The 17928-nt window shown below is 46.4% G+C and overlaps 1 protein-coding gene across 1 annotated transcript in view; it reads left to right on the top strand.

Moving 5' to 3' along the window:
• Positions 1-1596: 1596 nt before the first annotated feature.
• KLF3 (KLF transcription factor 3) overlaps positions 1597-17928 on the top strand; it is a 33904-nt gene continuing 17572 nt past the window's right edge. Inside the window, exons 1-2 of the mRNA XM_081113937.1 lie at positions 1597-2048; positions 17524-17620. Coding sequence (XP_080970063.1) covers positions 17564-17620 — 57 coding nt within the window. The 5' untranslated portion in view covers positions 1597-2048; positions 17524-17563. The remainder of the gene's footprint in view (positions 2049-17523; positions 17621-17928) is intronic.

Raw genomic sequence — 17928 nt, 5'->3', positions numbered from 1 at the left:
TTTTTTTTTAAAAAAAACACTCTCATCTCTTTACATTTTAAAGATTAATCTTGTGAGACAGCAGGATGGCACATGAATCAGTGTCAGTTCTGGGTGTTCTCCATGTGGGCTTTTACGTGCATTTCTTTACAATTTGTAATTTTACTACTTGAGGTTACCGGTACTAATTTTATATTACTGTATAGCTAAGTGACGAGGCTCAGAATATCTCTATCTCCACGTTTTAAGTAGTACCATGCCTGGATGAGGCATCAAAGTGAGACTGGTGAACTTAAAGGGCCTTTAAAACATCTTGAAGCAATAACAAGCCGTAGACTGAAGGAGGGCGTTTTTTAAACATTACACAGTCTAAAACAATTGAACCAATTTGTCCTTTGTTCTTTTTGATTTAATTCTTTATTACACTAATACTGTTTTAAAACACACACACACACACACACACACACACACACACACACCCCAAAAATCCCAAAGCACTGAACTCGGGAACCATGCTATCCAAAGTCCTCCCTATGGCCTGGCGTGGACAGAGCGCGCGCTTCCGCCGCCCGGAGCAGGGGCGGCCACGGGGTACACACACTTGGGCTGGGACCCAGGGCGGCGACGTGCAATGAAAGGTTGCGGGGGCAGAGCCCTCCGCGGGCCCGAGTTCTCCCGCGGGGGCGGGGGCGCCTGGAGCGAAGTTTGCCAAGTTTTCAGGCCGGCCGGCCGAGCAAATGCCGCCGCCGCCGCTCTCCTGTGCGCTTCAGTGCCAGGCCAGGCCCGTGGGAAGTTTGCTTCGGGGTCAACGGGCCTTCAAAGAAAAGTCCTGGGAGGCGGGGTGCGCCACCCGGGCCGCCCATCTGTGGGGTGGGCGACGAGGGGGACCCCGCGCCCCGGGCACAAAGAAAGGGCGCGCTAGGAGGATGGGGAATGACCTTGGGAGCTCGGGGCCACGTTAGGGCTGCAGGCACCCCAACGCCCTCCCTTTCCCCGCCCCTCCTCCTGTGCGCTGCGGCCCCGGTCCCCCAGCTCCGTGTCCACCGGCGCCCTTTCTGCTTTTTCTTTAAGAGACTTGGAAGCACTCGGCCCAGGAGGGGCCGCCCGGCCGCGGGGGCCCAGCCCTTCCCGCCGCGCCCGGGGCCGCCCTTCCCGCCGGGGCCGGCTGCTGGATGGATGGCCTCGGCCGGCCCGGCCCCCCGCCTCAGCTCGCCCGCCCGCCCGCGAGCCCGGCTGTGTGTTTTGGAAGCGGCGCAGCGGGCTGCAGCCCGGTGACGCCCGGAGCGGGCACCGCCGCCCTTCCTTCCCCCGGGGCTCGGGCGGCGGCGCGGCGGGTCCAGGCGGGCGGGGCGCGGGCTCCCGGGCGGAGGGCGCAGGGAGGGGGCGCGGGGCCGGGCGCGCCGGACCGGGCGGGGGCCGGAGGGCGGGGGCTGCGGGGCGGGGGCCGCGCCGCGCCCGCCCAGCCCCACGGCCGCGCCGCGCCTCGCGGGACAGGTTGGGCCGGCGGGGCGGCGCCCGGCTCCGGGGAATAATGAGTGTCTGTCAGGCCGTCCCCGGGTGACTGGGCGGGGCGGGGCGGAGGCGGCGCGGGAGGCGGGGGCGGCGGGGGAAGGGCGCAGGGCGGGGTGCGTGTTTGCGCGAGTGACTCGGTCGACCCCTCCGGCGGCTGCCTCCACCCAAGTGGGTGGGGACCCGCCCAGCCCGGGCGGCCGCGGCGGCTCCTCTCCCCTCCCTGACCCTCCCACCCCAGGTCCCAGCCTCTACTTACCCCGCCAGCCCCGGGAGGCTCGCAGAGCGAGCGGCGCCGGCGTCATGTGACTGCCCGGAGTCGGTGCCAGGAGCCAGAGGGGAGCCGGGAGCGGAGCCGCGCGGACCGGGCCCGAGCCGGAGCGCAGCGAGCGCCCGCGAGCCGAGCAGCGCCGCCGCACGCGCGCCGTCCCCGTCCCCTGCGACCCCGCCGCCGCCGCGCCCGCACCGGGGCGCTGACATTGCTGCGTTCGCGGGGTGCAGGCAGCCCGGAGCCGGGCCTTGATTTCTGGTCTGCAGCGCTCAGCCCTGCACCTCGAAAAGTAAGTCCCATCTCCCGCACCTTCCCTCCTCGCCCGCCTCCGGCTGCCCCCTTGGGGGGCTCGTCCGGTTTCCTATTTTTCATGGGGTGCTCCGCGAGCGGGTTGGGGGTGCAGGCGCCAATGGTCTCGGGAAAGTGCAACAGCTCCTCGCAGCCGGCCAGGGGTGGGGGCGGAGAGGGAGACGAGGGGGAGGAAGTCCCCGGGTTGAGCGGCACAAAGTGTGGGATCGGGGGGAGCCACCATGAGGATCCGGGGGCGCGGGGGAGCGAGGCCGGCAGCTCCCGCCGCGGCGCCCGGCGAGGGCGCGGGCGGGGGCTCACCTGTGTGGTCCCCCGGCCGCCGCCCGCCCGTCCGCTCGCGAGCCCCCTGCAAAGCCCCCGAAATCTCAGTGGTCTCCGCGTGTGGCAACGTTGTTTGGAGAAAGGTAGCGCCGAGGCCGCGCTCCTGCTCCTCCCCCTCCGGGTCCCCCACCTCCCTCCCGCGCCCTCCCCCTCCCCGCCCTCCGCCCGCGCTCCCCGCCGCCCCCCTTCTCGGACGGGGCGCGCGGTGGCTCGCCCGCCGGAACAAACTTGGAAGAGCCTCCCGGTCCCTCTGGGAAGAAACTTGGGGCCATGGGGACTGGAGGCAGCATCCCCTTCTCGGTCCTGGAGCCCAGGAGCTGCCGGGGCGTCCGGATCCCCGGGGGCTGGCCGGGCGAGGAGCGTCCTCCTCGGGGCACGGAGGGAACCTGCCGCAGTGCCTGGAGCAAAGATTGCAGCGTGGCCGGAGGCGGCGGCCGCCCTCGGCAGCTGCCTGCAGTTAGGGACCAGAGCCGGGCTGGGAGCGAGGGCTTGATCCCCAGTGGCTTTCCTGGAGACGGCGGATAATTCATACCTGGAATTGCCATAGCCACCTCTTGGGCAGATAACCGGAGGACCTTTTTGGCTTTAAATTTCCCAACAACATAGGAGAAAAGCATGTGAATGGGACTTGTCTGGAATAAGGCAGGTTAAACGGAAATTGGAAATTGCACACCTTTTTTGTATTTCACTAAAACAAATATTTTGCACTGAATTTTTTTACTAACTCACAATGTATTTTTCCACGAAGATCACCAAGACACTTTAGAGATCTATTGATTATGTTCTCACAAGAGTCTGGTATATGGGGGGGAAAAGAGTCTGTAATTATTATTTATTTAGGTTTTGTACCTGTAATTATTAGCAAAATCAAGTGAGGCATAGGGCAGTTGTTCATTAAAGGTTTTTCCACAGAGCAGTTTTGTGATGTCCCTTTTTTGAGTGCTTGATGAATGAATCTGAGGAGCATTTTATTTTTAAGAGAAATCCATCTGAATGATAATCTGCCTAACCTGAGGGAAGACTTCCTTTCAGGGAAAAAGAACCAATCTGGTAGCATTACAGTATCCAAAATTTTGCGGTTATTTTTTTTAAAGAAAGAGTGGAGGAATAAGTTTCTTCCGGCTTGAAACATGGAACATGTTAGTTGACCTTAGGCTGTTAACAGAAACCTGAAATGAGATGTTTGATTAATTTAAACTCCCTAGAGAAACATCTCAATTTCTACAGTCAGTGGGGTTTGCTGCAGAACCATTAGAAGGAAAAAACGTGATGTACTATTAGTAAGTTCAATTTAGAGACACTGTGAGGGGCATTTGCTCGCATGCAGGAGAATGCAAGTATAAAAATTCTAATTTGACAATAACAAAGAAAAGTAGCTGCTTAGACTGCAAAACCTTGTCAGATATAAAACATAGCTTCGGAGAAAGGTTGTTGCTTTTTTTTTTTTTTTTTTTTTTCACTGCAAAGTTTCTAATTAAAACCCAATCTTCTGGTTGCTATAAGGAGAGTGATGCCTTTTTCTTTCTTTTTTAACCTGGAGTTATGTCTACACAGAAATTCTTAAATCTCTGATAATGGAAACCTGAGTTAAACAGTGCTAACAAAATAAAGAGAAATGATGGGAAAGGGAATATGAATGGATTTTACTATCTTAAAAATACCTAAAGGAAATATTTTAGCCTGTTTTATAAAAATTGATACTCTGTTCTACAGATTGTATAACAATTTTGGGTCATATTAAGTGTCTGGAACAGAATCATATCCTCAAAAGGTGAATTTCTGTAGACGTGCGTACAGATGTGCAGCTGTGTGCAAATATTTTTATGATTATGCAGTTGAAAAGGACAGTGAAAATGTGAGGTGACTAGCTGTCCACACTTTGCCTTAGAATTTAGTTATGTGGCTTAGGACACTTTTTCAGCTGTGTGGTATAACCCAATTGTCATCTGAATTCTTAACAGCGGTGTTTTATCTTCATTTTCCTACTGATGCTCTGAGGCTGAATAATAATTATTACCCTAACCCAGAATTTGATCGTGGCTAGAGACCAGCCATTGGGATGGGGGATGTCGAGACAAAAGAAATTGGTAGGGAGACTGGTGTTAATTAGGAAGGTCTCTGCTGCTTGAATATGATAAAATCCCATGTTCACTTATGTTTACTGTATGTGGAAGCTCCTATTTGTAAATAGGGCAGGTCCCCTGTATAAAGCTGGTGTTATTATTCACACCCATAGAACAAACACCTCCACCCCCCTGTTGTTGTCTTTAAAAACTCCAGCTGCTCATGAATATAGGGTCAGGGAGGGCCGGCTAAATGTTTCTCTGTGCTTTCTCTCCAGCACAGCCAGCAGAGCTGTTTCCTGTTCTTTGTTTCAAGGCTGGGGTTTGCGTCATACATTCCAAGTGGCATATGTGTGCTCTTTCCTGTTTCAGGCTGTTTTCTGGTAGATCAGTAGCCCAGACCAGGCCTTGGTCCCTGCCCCTAAACTCCCTATCCCCACCCAGGGAGTTATCATGTCTCTACACACTTGCTATTGCTTAAGATGCCTGTGTTATGTCATAATGAGAAGTCAGTTAACCTTTTTACATACACCCTTTGCCTCCAGTGTGTTTATGTGGGTGAATAAAGACTTTTACCTTCTTAAATTTATCATTGCCAATTGTGACTTGAGGCTTGCGTGCATATTGGTTAGAAGTCTAAAGGAGGTTTTGTTTTGTTTTTTTTTGTTGGTTGGTTTTTATTCTTGTTTTGAGGTGCATAGGGTGTTTGTGTTGAGATAGGCATTTTGCCCTGAAGCTGTCAATTCTGGGTCAGGATTACCACCTCATAGTTTAGAAAACCTATCCTTATCTGAGAGATGTGGCCCATCCTTGTTCACATGTAACAAGGGATGCTCAAGGCATCGGAAGCGCCATGGATAGAGAACTAAAGCAGTCTTGGCAGCCTGTGCTGACTTGAAAGTCTTGCCTATGTTAAGGAACAAATCTTTAGAAAAAGTATTAAAGCAAACAAGATATATTGGGGGGGGGGGAGGGGAATCCCAGGTTCATGGCTTTTTAAAGACAAACACTTGAGTACTAGGAGAATTTTTTTAAGGACAAAGATTTGACTGTCTTCTACATCTGATTTCCAAACTATTTTAAGAATAACCAGGTCAAAGAAAAGGAGAACTGGAAATAGGAAATTAATTTAATGATAGTCTGGAAAAAAATTTTAACCTTATATTTTGAAAACAGGACAATACCCTTATTTTTATTGTCTTACAAGAACAACTTTCTTATAACCGCATTTTGTTTTATTTTTTGTATATTCTGCCAGTTGTGGGTTAACTATTTAAAACCTATTTGAACAAATTATTTTTCTCTTGGTTCGTCAGAAACAATGTTTTAAAGAAATAGTTGGAAAAAGAAAACTTGGCAAGTTTCTTTTTTAAAGTTCTTATTTTTGGATTTTCTTTAAAATCTAAAGGAATTACTTACAATATTATTTAATGGAATAATTAAATAAGGCAGCAAGTTAGGCCATTTTCTTCCAAAAGTTGATGATAATAGTACTTTGCTTTTAATGTTTTGTTCCGCCACATTCTTGCTTTATGGATAAATATACAATATGATATTAAGAAAACTAGGATCTCATAGTAGACTACTGATGACTTTCCTTGAAAAAAGATGGGAGTTTTGGAAAGTTTCAATAAGATTTTTTTTCTTCTTTGGATGAAGCAAACTTGATTTATTAGCTGACTTGTAGGACAAGAGGCCTTTCAACTATAATTCATAAGTAACCCACATTGAAGCAAGTTTTTTTGTTTTGTTTTAGTTCCAAAGTTGTTAACAATCCAGATAGATTTGATAGATTGAGGTTGGTTTTTTTGGATTTTTTTTTGGCTTACCCCAAATCATTCTTCCCTCCTCATTTGTGGGAAGAGGGAGGTGGTTAATAGAGATTATAAGGAGCTAATATATTCTATCAGGAAAAAAAAAAAAATTCTGCGAGCTTCTAAATGCTAAGCTAAACAATAGGGGAAATGATAACAGTCTGAAAGTTACTATAATTACAAAAAAAAGGAATAATAATTTTTTCTCTTGACCATGTAAATCATCATTCCTAATTCAATTCCATTTTATCCTCTCCCCCTTCTTAATACTTCCAAATCACCATTTTTGCTGTAAAATAAACAGCTTTCTTAGGTGGTAATTCTTACTCTATTTTGAAGAAAAATAAATAAATATAAACAACCTCATCTTCTTAAGAGTAGGAATTACATTATTCTGGAAATTGGGTTTCTTTCTGAAGTGCTTCATTTATCATTGGTTCTAGCTTTAAAAAAAAAATCCCTAGAATCATAAAACAATTGTTACCTGCTTTGCTAACCTGTAATGCTCTAGTCAGAAATCATCTTGGAGTGAGGTGGAAAGGAAAGGTTATCATGGTTTTTAGCATTCTCATTTTCCAGCCTCTCTGTGCCTTTCTTAGACCCTGTTTGTCCTCTGAAGCAGAGCTCGAGACAGGAAACCAGACAGCAGTCTACCCCGATAGGGGAGAGCATTGTCCAAAGGAGGTAGCCCCGCTCCCCACCCCACCCCGAAACCCCACCTCTTTCCTTGAAATTTAGCAGTAGTAAGAGAGACATAATGCTAGAGCCACCGTTTCTGAACCAGAACTAGGACTGTTTTCTTCCAAATTAATATATATATACACACACACACACACACACACACACACACACACACACACATATATATCCTCTTAACTGGCTGTGTGCTTTTCCTGAAAAGTCACCATAATTCAATAGACCATTTTTTAAAATTATCACTATATTTTGTACCCCTCAGTCAGAGTGTTTATAGTAAAGTTCTTTCTCTTAACAAAACAGGTTCCTGGATCTTTTTGAAACTCACTCTATTGTGTTGCTAGGCCAAATACCTTATCATTCCCCCCATCTAATGATTAGGGGAGCTGGAGACAGAATCTAGCACAGGGGTGGGCAAACTTTTTTTACTCGAGGGCCACAATGGGTTCTTAAACTGGACTGGAGGGCCGGAACAAAAGCATGGATGGAGTGTTTGTGTGAACTAATATAAATTCAAAGTAAACATCATTACATAAAAGGGTACGGTCTTTTTTTTTTTTTTTTTTTTTTAGTTTTATTCATTTCAAACGGGCCAGATTCGGCCCGCGGGCCATAGTTTGCCCACGGCTGAAGCAAGTTAAGTGGCTCTTCAGCCCATGCATTCCTTGTAATCCTGGATCTGGCTCTTGCCCTGATTTCCATGAAGGGGGTGTTTTCTGCCCCCTTCCAGGAGGACCCTGAAGAGCCCAGATTAGCTTGAGGCATGCTCTAGATCAGTGGTTCTCAACCTGTGGGTCTCGACCCCTTTGGGGGTCGCACGACCCTTTCACAGGGGTCGCCTAAATACATCCTGCATATCGGAAATTTACATTGTGATTCATAACAGTGGCAAAATTACAGTTACGAAGTAGCAACGAAAATAATTTTATGGTTGGGGGTCACCACAACATGAGGAACTGTATTAAAGGGTCGCAGCATTAGGAAGGTTGAGAACCACTGCTCTAGATGGTTACCAATCTCTGGCAGGCTTGAGGATCTCCAGGCATGGCCTGGAGCTAGTCTCAACCCAGATCAGTGGAGTGCGGCCAAATGTAGATGTCGGAGATCCAGTGGACAGGGAGGTGAGTGCATCTACCCTGGAGAGCGACCTGGGAGTCACATGTGGGGTTTTTCTCCTTTGGCCTATAAGCTCTTTATACTAATTGCTGTTCTTGGAGTCTGATCACTGAAATCCACTCCTTTATCTGTTCCTGCACTTTATACCCTGGTACCTTCCAAAGCATTGCACCCCAAAAGGACTTTCATTAGTCAGTTCAAGTTCCTGTTCCACTTAGTTCTCCAAACAAGGGAGTTATTCTCTCCTGAGCCTCCAGAAGTTTTCACCTTTACTTTGGGTTTTAGGTTTTAGAAGGTGATTTTTCAGAGTAGTTTCACTGCGTGACACCTGGTAGGAGGCCATTCTGTGGCCCTTGCCCTTCCTTTTCTCCTAGCATGTGAGGAGTGTAGATTGACATCCATTCATTTATTCATCTCCCAAGTGTTCGTTGAACACCTACTCATTAGAGCTAATCTCAAATTATGTGCAGTCATTCTTAGTTGTGCTGCAGGATGGAGTCGGTCCAGAGTGCTCTAACCAGAAAGGCGTTTTGAAATCTTAATTGCCCGCTGGAACCTCCCTTGGCCCCGCCAAGCGAGCATGGGCCGGTGTGGCACTGCACACCACACGTCCCACACCCTCCGTTACCAGGGAGTGACCCCAATGTGAGATGATTTCACTTAAAAGTCGGTCCCACGGCACAGACTGAAGCAGAACAGAAAGAGCCCTGGTCTACAGGCAGACACGCTTTTGTTCTTGGCTGCAGCTCCAAGCAGCTCTGCAAATTTGGGCGAGCCATTTCACCTCTGTTCCTCCATTTCCTCATTTCTAAAATGGGGATGAGGACCTGACCCTTCCACCTTTGTACAGTGATTATGAGGATTTCCGTATTTACTTGAGTAGAGCTGCCAATTTTCCTCGGCAGTTTTATGGACCAGTTGCAGGTGCATTGGCTAGGAAGAATAATAGCCTAATTTAGGGCCTTCAGAGCGTGTCTTTTGATCTTGTGTCCAAGCATGCACTCTACGAGAGAAGGTAGGCATCAGGGACCAGTTGGGAGGGACTGAAATCGCAGCTACTGTAAAGACGCTGTCCCCCAATGCCCTATGCCCCATGGACAGATCTGTTCACAGAAATCGCTATCCCACTATTGCTGTTTGTGGTGTGATGTTGTCCTCTGCCGGAGGAAGGAGAGTGGGGAAGGAAGTAGCCTTGAAGTCAGGCTACTTTGGGTTCAAATCCCAGCTCTACAACTTAGCTGCTGTGTGATCTTGGACAGATTACTTTGCCTCTCTGTTCTAGTGTTCTCATCGGTAAAATGGGAAGGTCGTACCAACCTTGTGGGCTTTGAATGACACAGTCCTTGTAAAGAACCGCCTGCAGATTGGCAGTCAAAGGTGGTAAGGATCAACAGGAAACCCCTGGTTTTCCTTGGTCAAGGGAAGTATGCTCTTCAAAAAAAAACCTAGTGTTTTTTTTGTTACACATACACCCTCCCTCCCTCCTCATGCAATTGCCTCTTCTCTCTCTCTCTCTCTCTCTCTGTCTCTGTCTCTGTCTCTCTCTCTCTCTTCTATTTTAGGCTCTCAAACAGTAGAAACCTTGACACTAGACATGTTTAGAAGATCTCTCTGTGTGGGAAATAAAATATTCTTTGAGGATGAAACTGATAAGGTTTCTGGAGGACCCCTAACAGGCAAGATTAAGGTTAGGAGCAAAAGCTTTTTATTTTATTTATTTTTTTAAAAGAAGTTTAGTTTCCTTTAGGGTTAGGTCTGGTCTGCCTCATGCCCATTAATTATTTAAGGGAGATTCCAAGTGCATGCAAAGGGAAGAGCAAATGACTGTGGAACTCTTGCCATGGACTAAGTTCTCTTATATTGGCTCCTTGTGCCTGACCAAAAAAATGTCCTTTAGTGGACAAGCCTGATCTCCTGTGGGGAGGGAGGCCTCCCAGGGAGTATACTGCATGCTCAGGTGCTGGTCTGAGACCTACCTTTGGCAGGTGAAAAGGCCCAGCCTAGCTAGGTAAGAAGGCGGCCTCAGAGGTACCAGGGTGCAGTCAGCGGCTGCACAGAGTGGGGAGGGCCTTGAGCTGGTCTTTGAAGAATTAGGAGGATTTAGATAAGCCGGAAGGGGAAGGGGCATTCCTCGCGGGTTGCCCAGCATCAGGGCCAAAAATGAACAAAGGCATTGGGGGTGGGGGACGGGGCAGCCAGCATGAAGGGCGCTTGTTGGAGCAGGGGGGCAGCTGGTTGGTAGAGGGGTGCTGAGCATGGGTTCTTGAACCCACTCCCCAAGCCCTGGGAATCCCGTTGGAGGGAGGAAGGTCTGTGAGCTTAGGAACGACTAGATGAGTAGAGGGCTTTGAGAAAAGTAGGAGGCAAGGGGATTGGGATGGGTTGGAGGTGGGGAGGCCAGTGGAGGAAAAAACTCCAGTAACAGGGTCCTGAGGCACTGAGGGCCTGGCCTCGCATGGCAACTGCAGAAATGGAAAGAGGTTTCCATGCTGAATGACCAGAAAAAAGATCAAGTGGGAGGTGGGGGGCAGCCTGGCAGCCTTTTCAAGGCAGGAGTGAGGAGGAGGACTTGGTTTGGGGACATGTTGAATTAATTCTCTTACATAGCCGTGGTTCCAGTGCTTTTCTCTTCCCTTTTTGTTTACTTTGAAGGGAGAGGGCAGTATTAGCTCATGGTTCACATCCAAAGGTTCCGGGGTGCTATGAGATAAACTTTTAATGGAGAATTCGCAGGAGCTCAGGGAATTGCCAACACCCTGACGATTCTTTCTGGTTATTTTTAAGGTTCCAGCCATCACTGCTGAGGCCAGAGTTTCCAGGAACTAGCTGCTGGCTGGAGCCAATTGGTCCCTCCCAGCCTCCCACTCCCTCCAGGGTGGGGCCCCATGGGTGGAGGCCCCTGAGGGTGGAGTGGGGTGGGTCTCCAGTGATAGGGCACCAGCAGAGCGAGGCAGCCTGGCCTCACACAGCCCTTCTGGATTTGATTATATAACATTTCACAGAAGAGGACTGCGAGGGCTTGGGCAGCCTTATAAGATACAAAGATACGTGCACAGCAGGATTATGCATCATGGGAATTTTTCAGTGGGTCTTGGGTTGCTTGCCCTTAAAACTAAAATACGAAATTGTCAGCCTAAAGGAGGAAAACAAGCGTGTAACCCTAGTAGACGAGGGTTTGCTAAAGTTTCCTTTAAGAAAGGTATGGAATGCTACTAACCACAGGTGGCTGTGAACTTGAGAGTTTACCTACCGGGTCTGGGTTGGGTTTCCCCACCCCCACCCCTGCATAGCCGGACCTCCTTCTGCTAAAGTGTAGGGATTGTGCCTGGTTGTTACCTTTGCACCTGTCCTTATTTACATGCAAAATCAATTGCTTCACTCCGTCTTTCCGAAGTACAGGGTGTGGGCAGAATCTTATCTGAAGCCGTGTCCTGTTTGGACAAGTTGGACTCGCCTTGGCAACTGTCCATAGGGTGGAGCAGATGGGTGGAGGCAGGAAAGTAAAATTGGGTGGCTTGTTAGCCGAGAGAGGAGAGAGGGCGGATTGTTTGCTCACTGGATCATTATATTTAATCTGAAACTAAATAATTAACTTCTTTCCCATCTACAAAGCATTTCGATGCAAAATAACTAATTTATGAGGGACAAAGATTTAGAAATACTCCGTGGATTTTTTTTTCTTTTCCCTTTCGAACCAACTAAGAGAAGACTGAGGTAGGTGGCAATCATCAAGTGATATGAAAACGGGACGCATTTCCAGGTAGGTGCCAGCCTTCGGCGGTTCTGGAAGGAGCCTCCAACTTCAAAACGCCTGCTTACATCTGTTGCCTGGCCCCGCGTGTGTCTGGCCAGAGCAGCTGCCATACGTATTCAGCTCCTTGGGAGCTTAAAGAGTTTGGGTACAGAAGTGAAGAAAGAAAAGTTTCTTTGGAAAGGAAGTTTAGCTACAGGGATGTTGCCTGGCCTGGTCTGGTCCTCTTCCTGGCCAAGAATTACACACACACTCACACACACACACACCACGGAGATTGGTTTGTTAGGTTTTCTTTTTCCCCCTGAAGTTCCTTTGGGGAGTAAAAAAGTGGGGGGAGTAACATGCTTCCTCCTTTAACATCCAAATGCTTGAAAGAGTTAAAAGCTGGGGGTGTGGAGGGCAGGAGGGGGCACTTACAGAAGATGTGTTGATTTGATTCTACTGTTTTTCTTACACCTGGCTGAGGTCAGCTAGGAAACAGGTTTGCTTTGAGGGAGGGAGAGAATTTGGAGCCTTAGGTCAGGTCAGGCTGGGTTGGGAAGGATAATGCAGGGACCCTTTGAGGATATAAGGAAAGAAATAAAGCTATGGAGAAGGCATAACAAAAAGATGAGAAGAGAGAATGTCAGAGCAAATCCTGCTATGTCACTTTGCTTCAGACACACATTCTGTTTGCATTCATATTCTCAATCTCTCTCTCTCTCTCTCTCTCTCTCTCTCTCTCTCTCCCATCTAAAGAAGGGGCAGTCATTTATAAAGTTGTTTTTGTAATAAACATGCTCTGTCTTCTAGACAAGCAACTTTGAAAGGAGATTTGGTAAATCGTAACCTCGGTGTGTTAAGGGCTGTGTGTGTTTCTAAGCTCTGTAGCACACTGTGCCCTCATAAAGCACAGACGACTGAATAGGGTGATGACGTGCAACTATATTGCTTCTGAAACATCATGTAAATGATTCACTGAAGCTTTTTAATACATAATCATGCAGTTTTCCATTTTGGTAGAAATCTGACCCTTATTTCAACATCTGAAAAGTTAGAAATAAAAGTGGAGAGAGTACGAAGAAAACTGTGTTTCTTCCTTTCGGAGGAAAACCCAGCTGTCTTGGCCCTTCCCAGCAAAATAACATAGTTGGGAAAGATGACATTTGCTCCAGTTATGGAAAATTATTTTGGCAATGATGATGTTTCTATATTTTTCCTTTTAAGCACCTCAATAACTTAAAAAGTTTTTTGAAACCAGTTTTTGCCCTTTTGTTTCTCTTTTAAAGCAGTTTTGTTATCTTGGGATTGCTTAGTTTAGAATATATTTCTGGTAGGCAACATACAACCAAGATGTAAATGTGTTTATGATTGGAAAATAGTTGTGAGAAAAAACCGAACCACATTTGGGGCCTCCTCGTGTCTGTGATACCCACATAAAATGGTTAACAGAATTCCAGAGCCTGCTTAAAACCCACTAGGTTTAAAGACCCTGACTGTTGGCAAACTCAATTTGCTGCCTGTATCTTAGTCTATAATACCTGTTGGAGGGCGCCACCTACTGGTTTGACTTAAAATTGCTGCCAGTGTTGTGTAACAGATTTTCTGCAGAATTTGTGGTTTTTAGCATTCTTTAAAAATGATGGTAACATCCCCAGAGTACTGAGTTGCTGGTGGGGAACTAAAGCCACTAAGTTAAGAGACTTCAGTTCTTCCCGTGTTCTGGCTGCTTCTCAGTTCTGTGGAAGGCACGTTAGAGACCTTGCGGTCACTCTTCTCTGACCAAAGATAGTCTGTAGTAGTGGCAAAGTGGTCTGTCTACCCAGAGGTAAGCACAGTGGGCCCAGGAATACAGGCTTTTCGCAAATAAACCAAATCCTGATTTGTGTTCATATGTTTGGTTCTCTTCCTAAATCCGGTTCCTTTCTAGCTTAGCCTCCCCTCTCATTTTTTTATTGAAAGTTCTAATTGTAGAATTCACTCTAAAGTTGGCACACAGGTGTATATGAAGCTGTCACCTTCCCCCCCCCCCACTCCCAGGAAGCCCTTGTTAACCGGTTAGGGTCCATCATTTTCTTTGCGTGCCCTTTATCTTGTGCCCTATCCTGCAACTAGCACTAAAAGCATGACCGGTCATTTTAGAAGCCACCACGTAGGGAACAATGTGCTGTTCGATTTGATTCTCTTCCTAGCGATATTCGAACTTTGCACAGACTTTTTTGTTGTTGCTGTTTTCCAGTGATACATTATTTAGTTAGGAGTTTCGAAATGAGGTATTCTAATCCTCCCATTCCTTCTTCATTTATTAGCTGAAATACTTCCATAATGAGAAATACTAATATTCCCTCCATCACTACTGAGCTTCTCTAAGGCACAGTCTGAACAAATGGAAACATCCATTTACAGCTCTTTTAAAAATAAAAGTAAATCAGGTTTGGTTAAACAGATGCTTTATATTAGACTTTTCTCTCTCTCAAGTCTTGCAGTGCACTAATTTCCTTAAATTTAGATAAAACAAAAATTAAAGAAAGAACGTAACTTAAGTAATGTCTCAAAATGATACAAGAACGAGCAGGTTAATGTGTAATTCATTTCTAAATGGGTTCAGTGGTCATTAGGAAAATTGATTTAAGGCTTTATGGGCTAAATGGTGGCGTTAGCATTTGAACCAAAATGAACTCCAGAGCCCATCATCTCACGTCCACTGTGCTGCTCTCACTGGGAGGAGAGGGTGCAGGTGAGGTGAGGAGAGGCTAGGAAGCTCTTCCCGTGGTGCAGTTGTAGAGTGACCCGGCCCTTAATGAGATCTCATGGAGGACACAGGCAGCTGTGAGCTCTTACAGCGACTTTAATCTGAGGGTGTTTTTTAGGGTGTGTGGGGGGGGGGCGGGGGGGGGTGACCTCTAATAAAGCACAGAGGACTGAATAGGGTGGTGATACGCAACTATATTACTTCTGAAACGTCATGTTAGCAAAGAGGCAAATGCCTGATGGTGTTCCAGAAGTTGGAACCAACAAATTTAATGCTCTTGGTACAGGATATATATAAAAAATTTGAGTGCATATCTATTGATATAAACTATTTAAAGCTTGCTTTGTTTTGTCTTAATTCTAATTTTCTTTTCCTAAAACATTGTGGGTACAGATTTTAGGAAGTAGATTAAAGAGATGTCCTTTTACATGTGAAAGGAGTTGCCCCATGGGAGGGCTAGATGCAATTCATGAGTCTCCTGACCTGGGCTCTTTTCCTTAGACACCTGAGAATCTGAGGGCTTTTATTTAGAAGGATTTGCATCAAGATACTGTCAGAGGAGTGGGTGGATCTATAAGGATTAATTCCATTTAAAAGGCTTGGGGGAGGGGTGGCCAGCCATGGGTCAGAGCTGCCGAATTATCTGACGACATTGCTATAAGCACATCTTTTGTTTAAGGTCCAGTATAGGACACTGGACAGCAAGTTTTAGAAACATCTATCTGTACAGCTGCTACGCTGGGATCTGGTTAATAATAGATCTCAAAGCACAAAAGGGGTTTTCATCCTTCATCATGAAATCATCCATTTTTCACTGGTGGTTGGGGTGTGTTCTTGCCAGAAGACGTGAGGGTGGTAGCACCATTGATTTGAGCACCCTGTTATCAGATTGTGTTCACAGATTACAGTACATCCTATGATGTAGGAAAACAGGATTTTGAAGTCAGGGCCTTATGTTGAGTTAAAAATGATATTCACGGGTTGTCCTGAGACCCAGGAGAGGCTTTCTTCAAGGATGCAATGAAATGCAAAGAACAACACGGTATTTTATCATTGTATGTGGAGCTATCTTAGTATAACCCATAGGGCATGGACCCAGCAAACCACCGATTACTGTCAGGAGGTGGGATGGGGATGGGGAGTTTTCATGCTAAGACATAGGAAGTCATCACGAACCAGGGACTGCTCAGCTCTTTCAGGTAGAACTCAGTCTAGAACTTGTTCACTTTTCCACCCAAACCAAGTGATCTATAAAGACTTCACCTCTGCCCTGACCGGTTTGGCTCAGTGGATAGAGCATCGGCCTGAGGACTCAAGGGTCCCAGGTTCGAGTCCAGTCAAGGGCATGTACCTTGGTTGCAGGCACATCCTCGGTGGGGGGTGTGCAGGAGGCAGCTGGTCGATGTTTCTCTCTTATCGATGTCTCTAACTCTCTATCCCTCTCCCTTCCTCTCTGTAAAAAATCAATAAAATATATTTAAAAAAAAAAAAGACTTCACCTCTAACATGTAAACCAAACTTGGATAGTAAGTGCCTGAAGAGATCGCTGAAGATCTGAGTAGTAGCGAGGCGGTGATTCCCTCACCTGTGAAGTGCGGCTGGGGACTGAGCAGACTGAATGTTCTGTCCTGTGAGGGGGCAGTTGGCTTTATGTGGACTAGTGCTACAAGTGGACTAGTATAGAACAAAGAAGAAAATACATGGGTAACGAGCAGAATATTAGAAGCAGGGAAGGAAAAGACTGGACAAGGACAAGATGCATCTGGCTAAAGAGTGATTTTCTAATGAGAAATTTGCAAAAGAATGGGAACAATAACAGTTGGGGGAAGGAGGGACCTGAGGACTCAAGACCTGAATAGGCATTTCTTAAAAGAAGAAATGCAAATGATAAATTTTAATTCAGTAATTAAATCCATTTAGAGTAAAAATAATTTGCCATTTTGATACTAGCAAATTGGCAGAGTTTTGTTTTGTTTTAAGTGATAATACGCGTTGCTGGTAGAAATGTTGGGATTGGGAAACAGTTTCTGTTTTATTATGGAAATAATACAGTATCTTTGCTGGATGGTATATCATATGCTTTGGAAAATGTACATGCTTGTCACCCAAGACTAAAACTTACTTTAAAAATTAACGATGTGCAACCTAAGTGCCCAGGAAAAAGGGATAATTTACATAAACTGATGTGGCATACTGAATTTTATGGTATGCTTACCGAAAACAAACATTCTCCTCGTAAATTGTCAAGTGAAATCATGGATATTAAATTCTGTGCATACTATAATCCCATGTAAAAAATTTGTAAGGATAAAAACAAAGATATTGCCCTAGCCAGTTTGGCTCGGTGTATAGAGCGTCAGCCTGCGGACTGAAGGGTCCCAGGTTCGATTCCGGTCAAGGGCATGTACCTTGGTTGCGGGCACATCCCCAGTAGGGGGTGTGCAGGAGGCGGCTGATCGATGTTTCTCTCTTATCGATGTTTCTAACTATCTCTCTCTCTTCCTCTCTGTAAAAAATCAATAAAATATATTTTTTTAAAAAAAGATATTAATGATGGTAGGTTCTAGGTTTTCTTTTTGCTTGTCTTTTTTCCACCCTGATTTTTCTGTAAGGAAAAGTGTTTGACACTCATATATAATGTGAACTTCTGTTGAGTTTGCACTACAGTCTTAAGATTTACTGCTTGGAAAGGGCTTTACTATTGTTCCAGAAATGTCTGGGTTTATGTATTTGAGTTAGGAATGCCAGTTGGCTCTCATCTGGTTATGACCATGGATTCTGGTTTTAATTATACAAAATGGCATCTTTCATAGGTAAGGGAAACAAATTCCAGCCATTCACGGAGCGGGAGAGAGGAGGGAGCAGAGAAGGGGGGGGCGAGGAATATTATGTTTTATTTTTACTAGTTTTTATTTAAAGTAACCTTGGGATTTAGATGGACGCTTTGTTTTGTTTTCCAGGCCAAACACCAGAGCACCCTAGAAAGCTTTAACTAAAAGAATGCTCATGTTCGACCCAGTTCCTGTCAAGCAAGAGGCGATGGACCCTGTCTCGGTGGTAAGTTTTCCAAAATCGAACATTTTCTTATTTATTCCAAGTGGCAATGCTATTGTCATGTGTTATGTTATTCCTTAAGGTTACTCGTTACTAAACAGGCATTTGGCAGGTAAATTTTTCAGAGGCCCCGGTAGTCAGTGAGGTTCATACCCTACTAGCCACTGTGCATCCTTCCATAAATGGGACCTATGCTTCCTTAGGCCTGTGCCCCACATCCCTCAGCATACGGTCAGCACAGAACTTGGGCCACAGAAGTAGGTTTACAAAAACTCCTCAGTTTCCAGAGTTTTTAGTTGGAGCTCTCAGGC

This window comes from Myotis nattereri (assembly GCF_964212035.1).
Source record: "Myotis nattereri genome assembly, chromosome: 1".
Lineage (NCBI taxonomy): Eukaryota > Metazoa > Chordata > Mammalia > Chiroptera > Vespertilionidae > Myotis > Myotis nattereri.
This window is presented reverse-complemented; position numbering and strand designations above follow the sequence as displayed.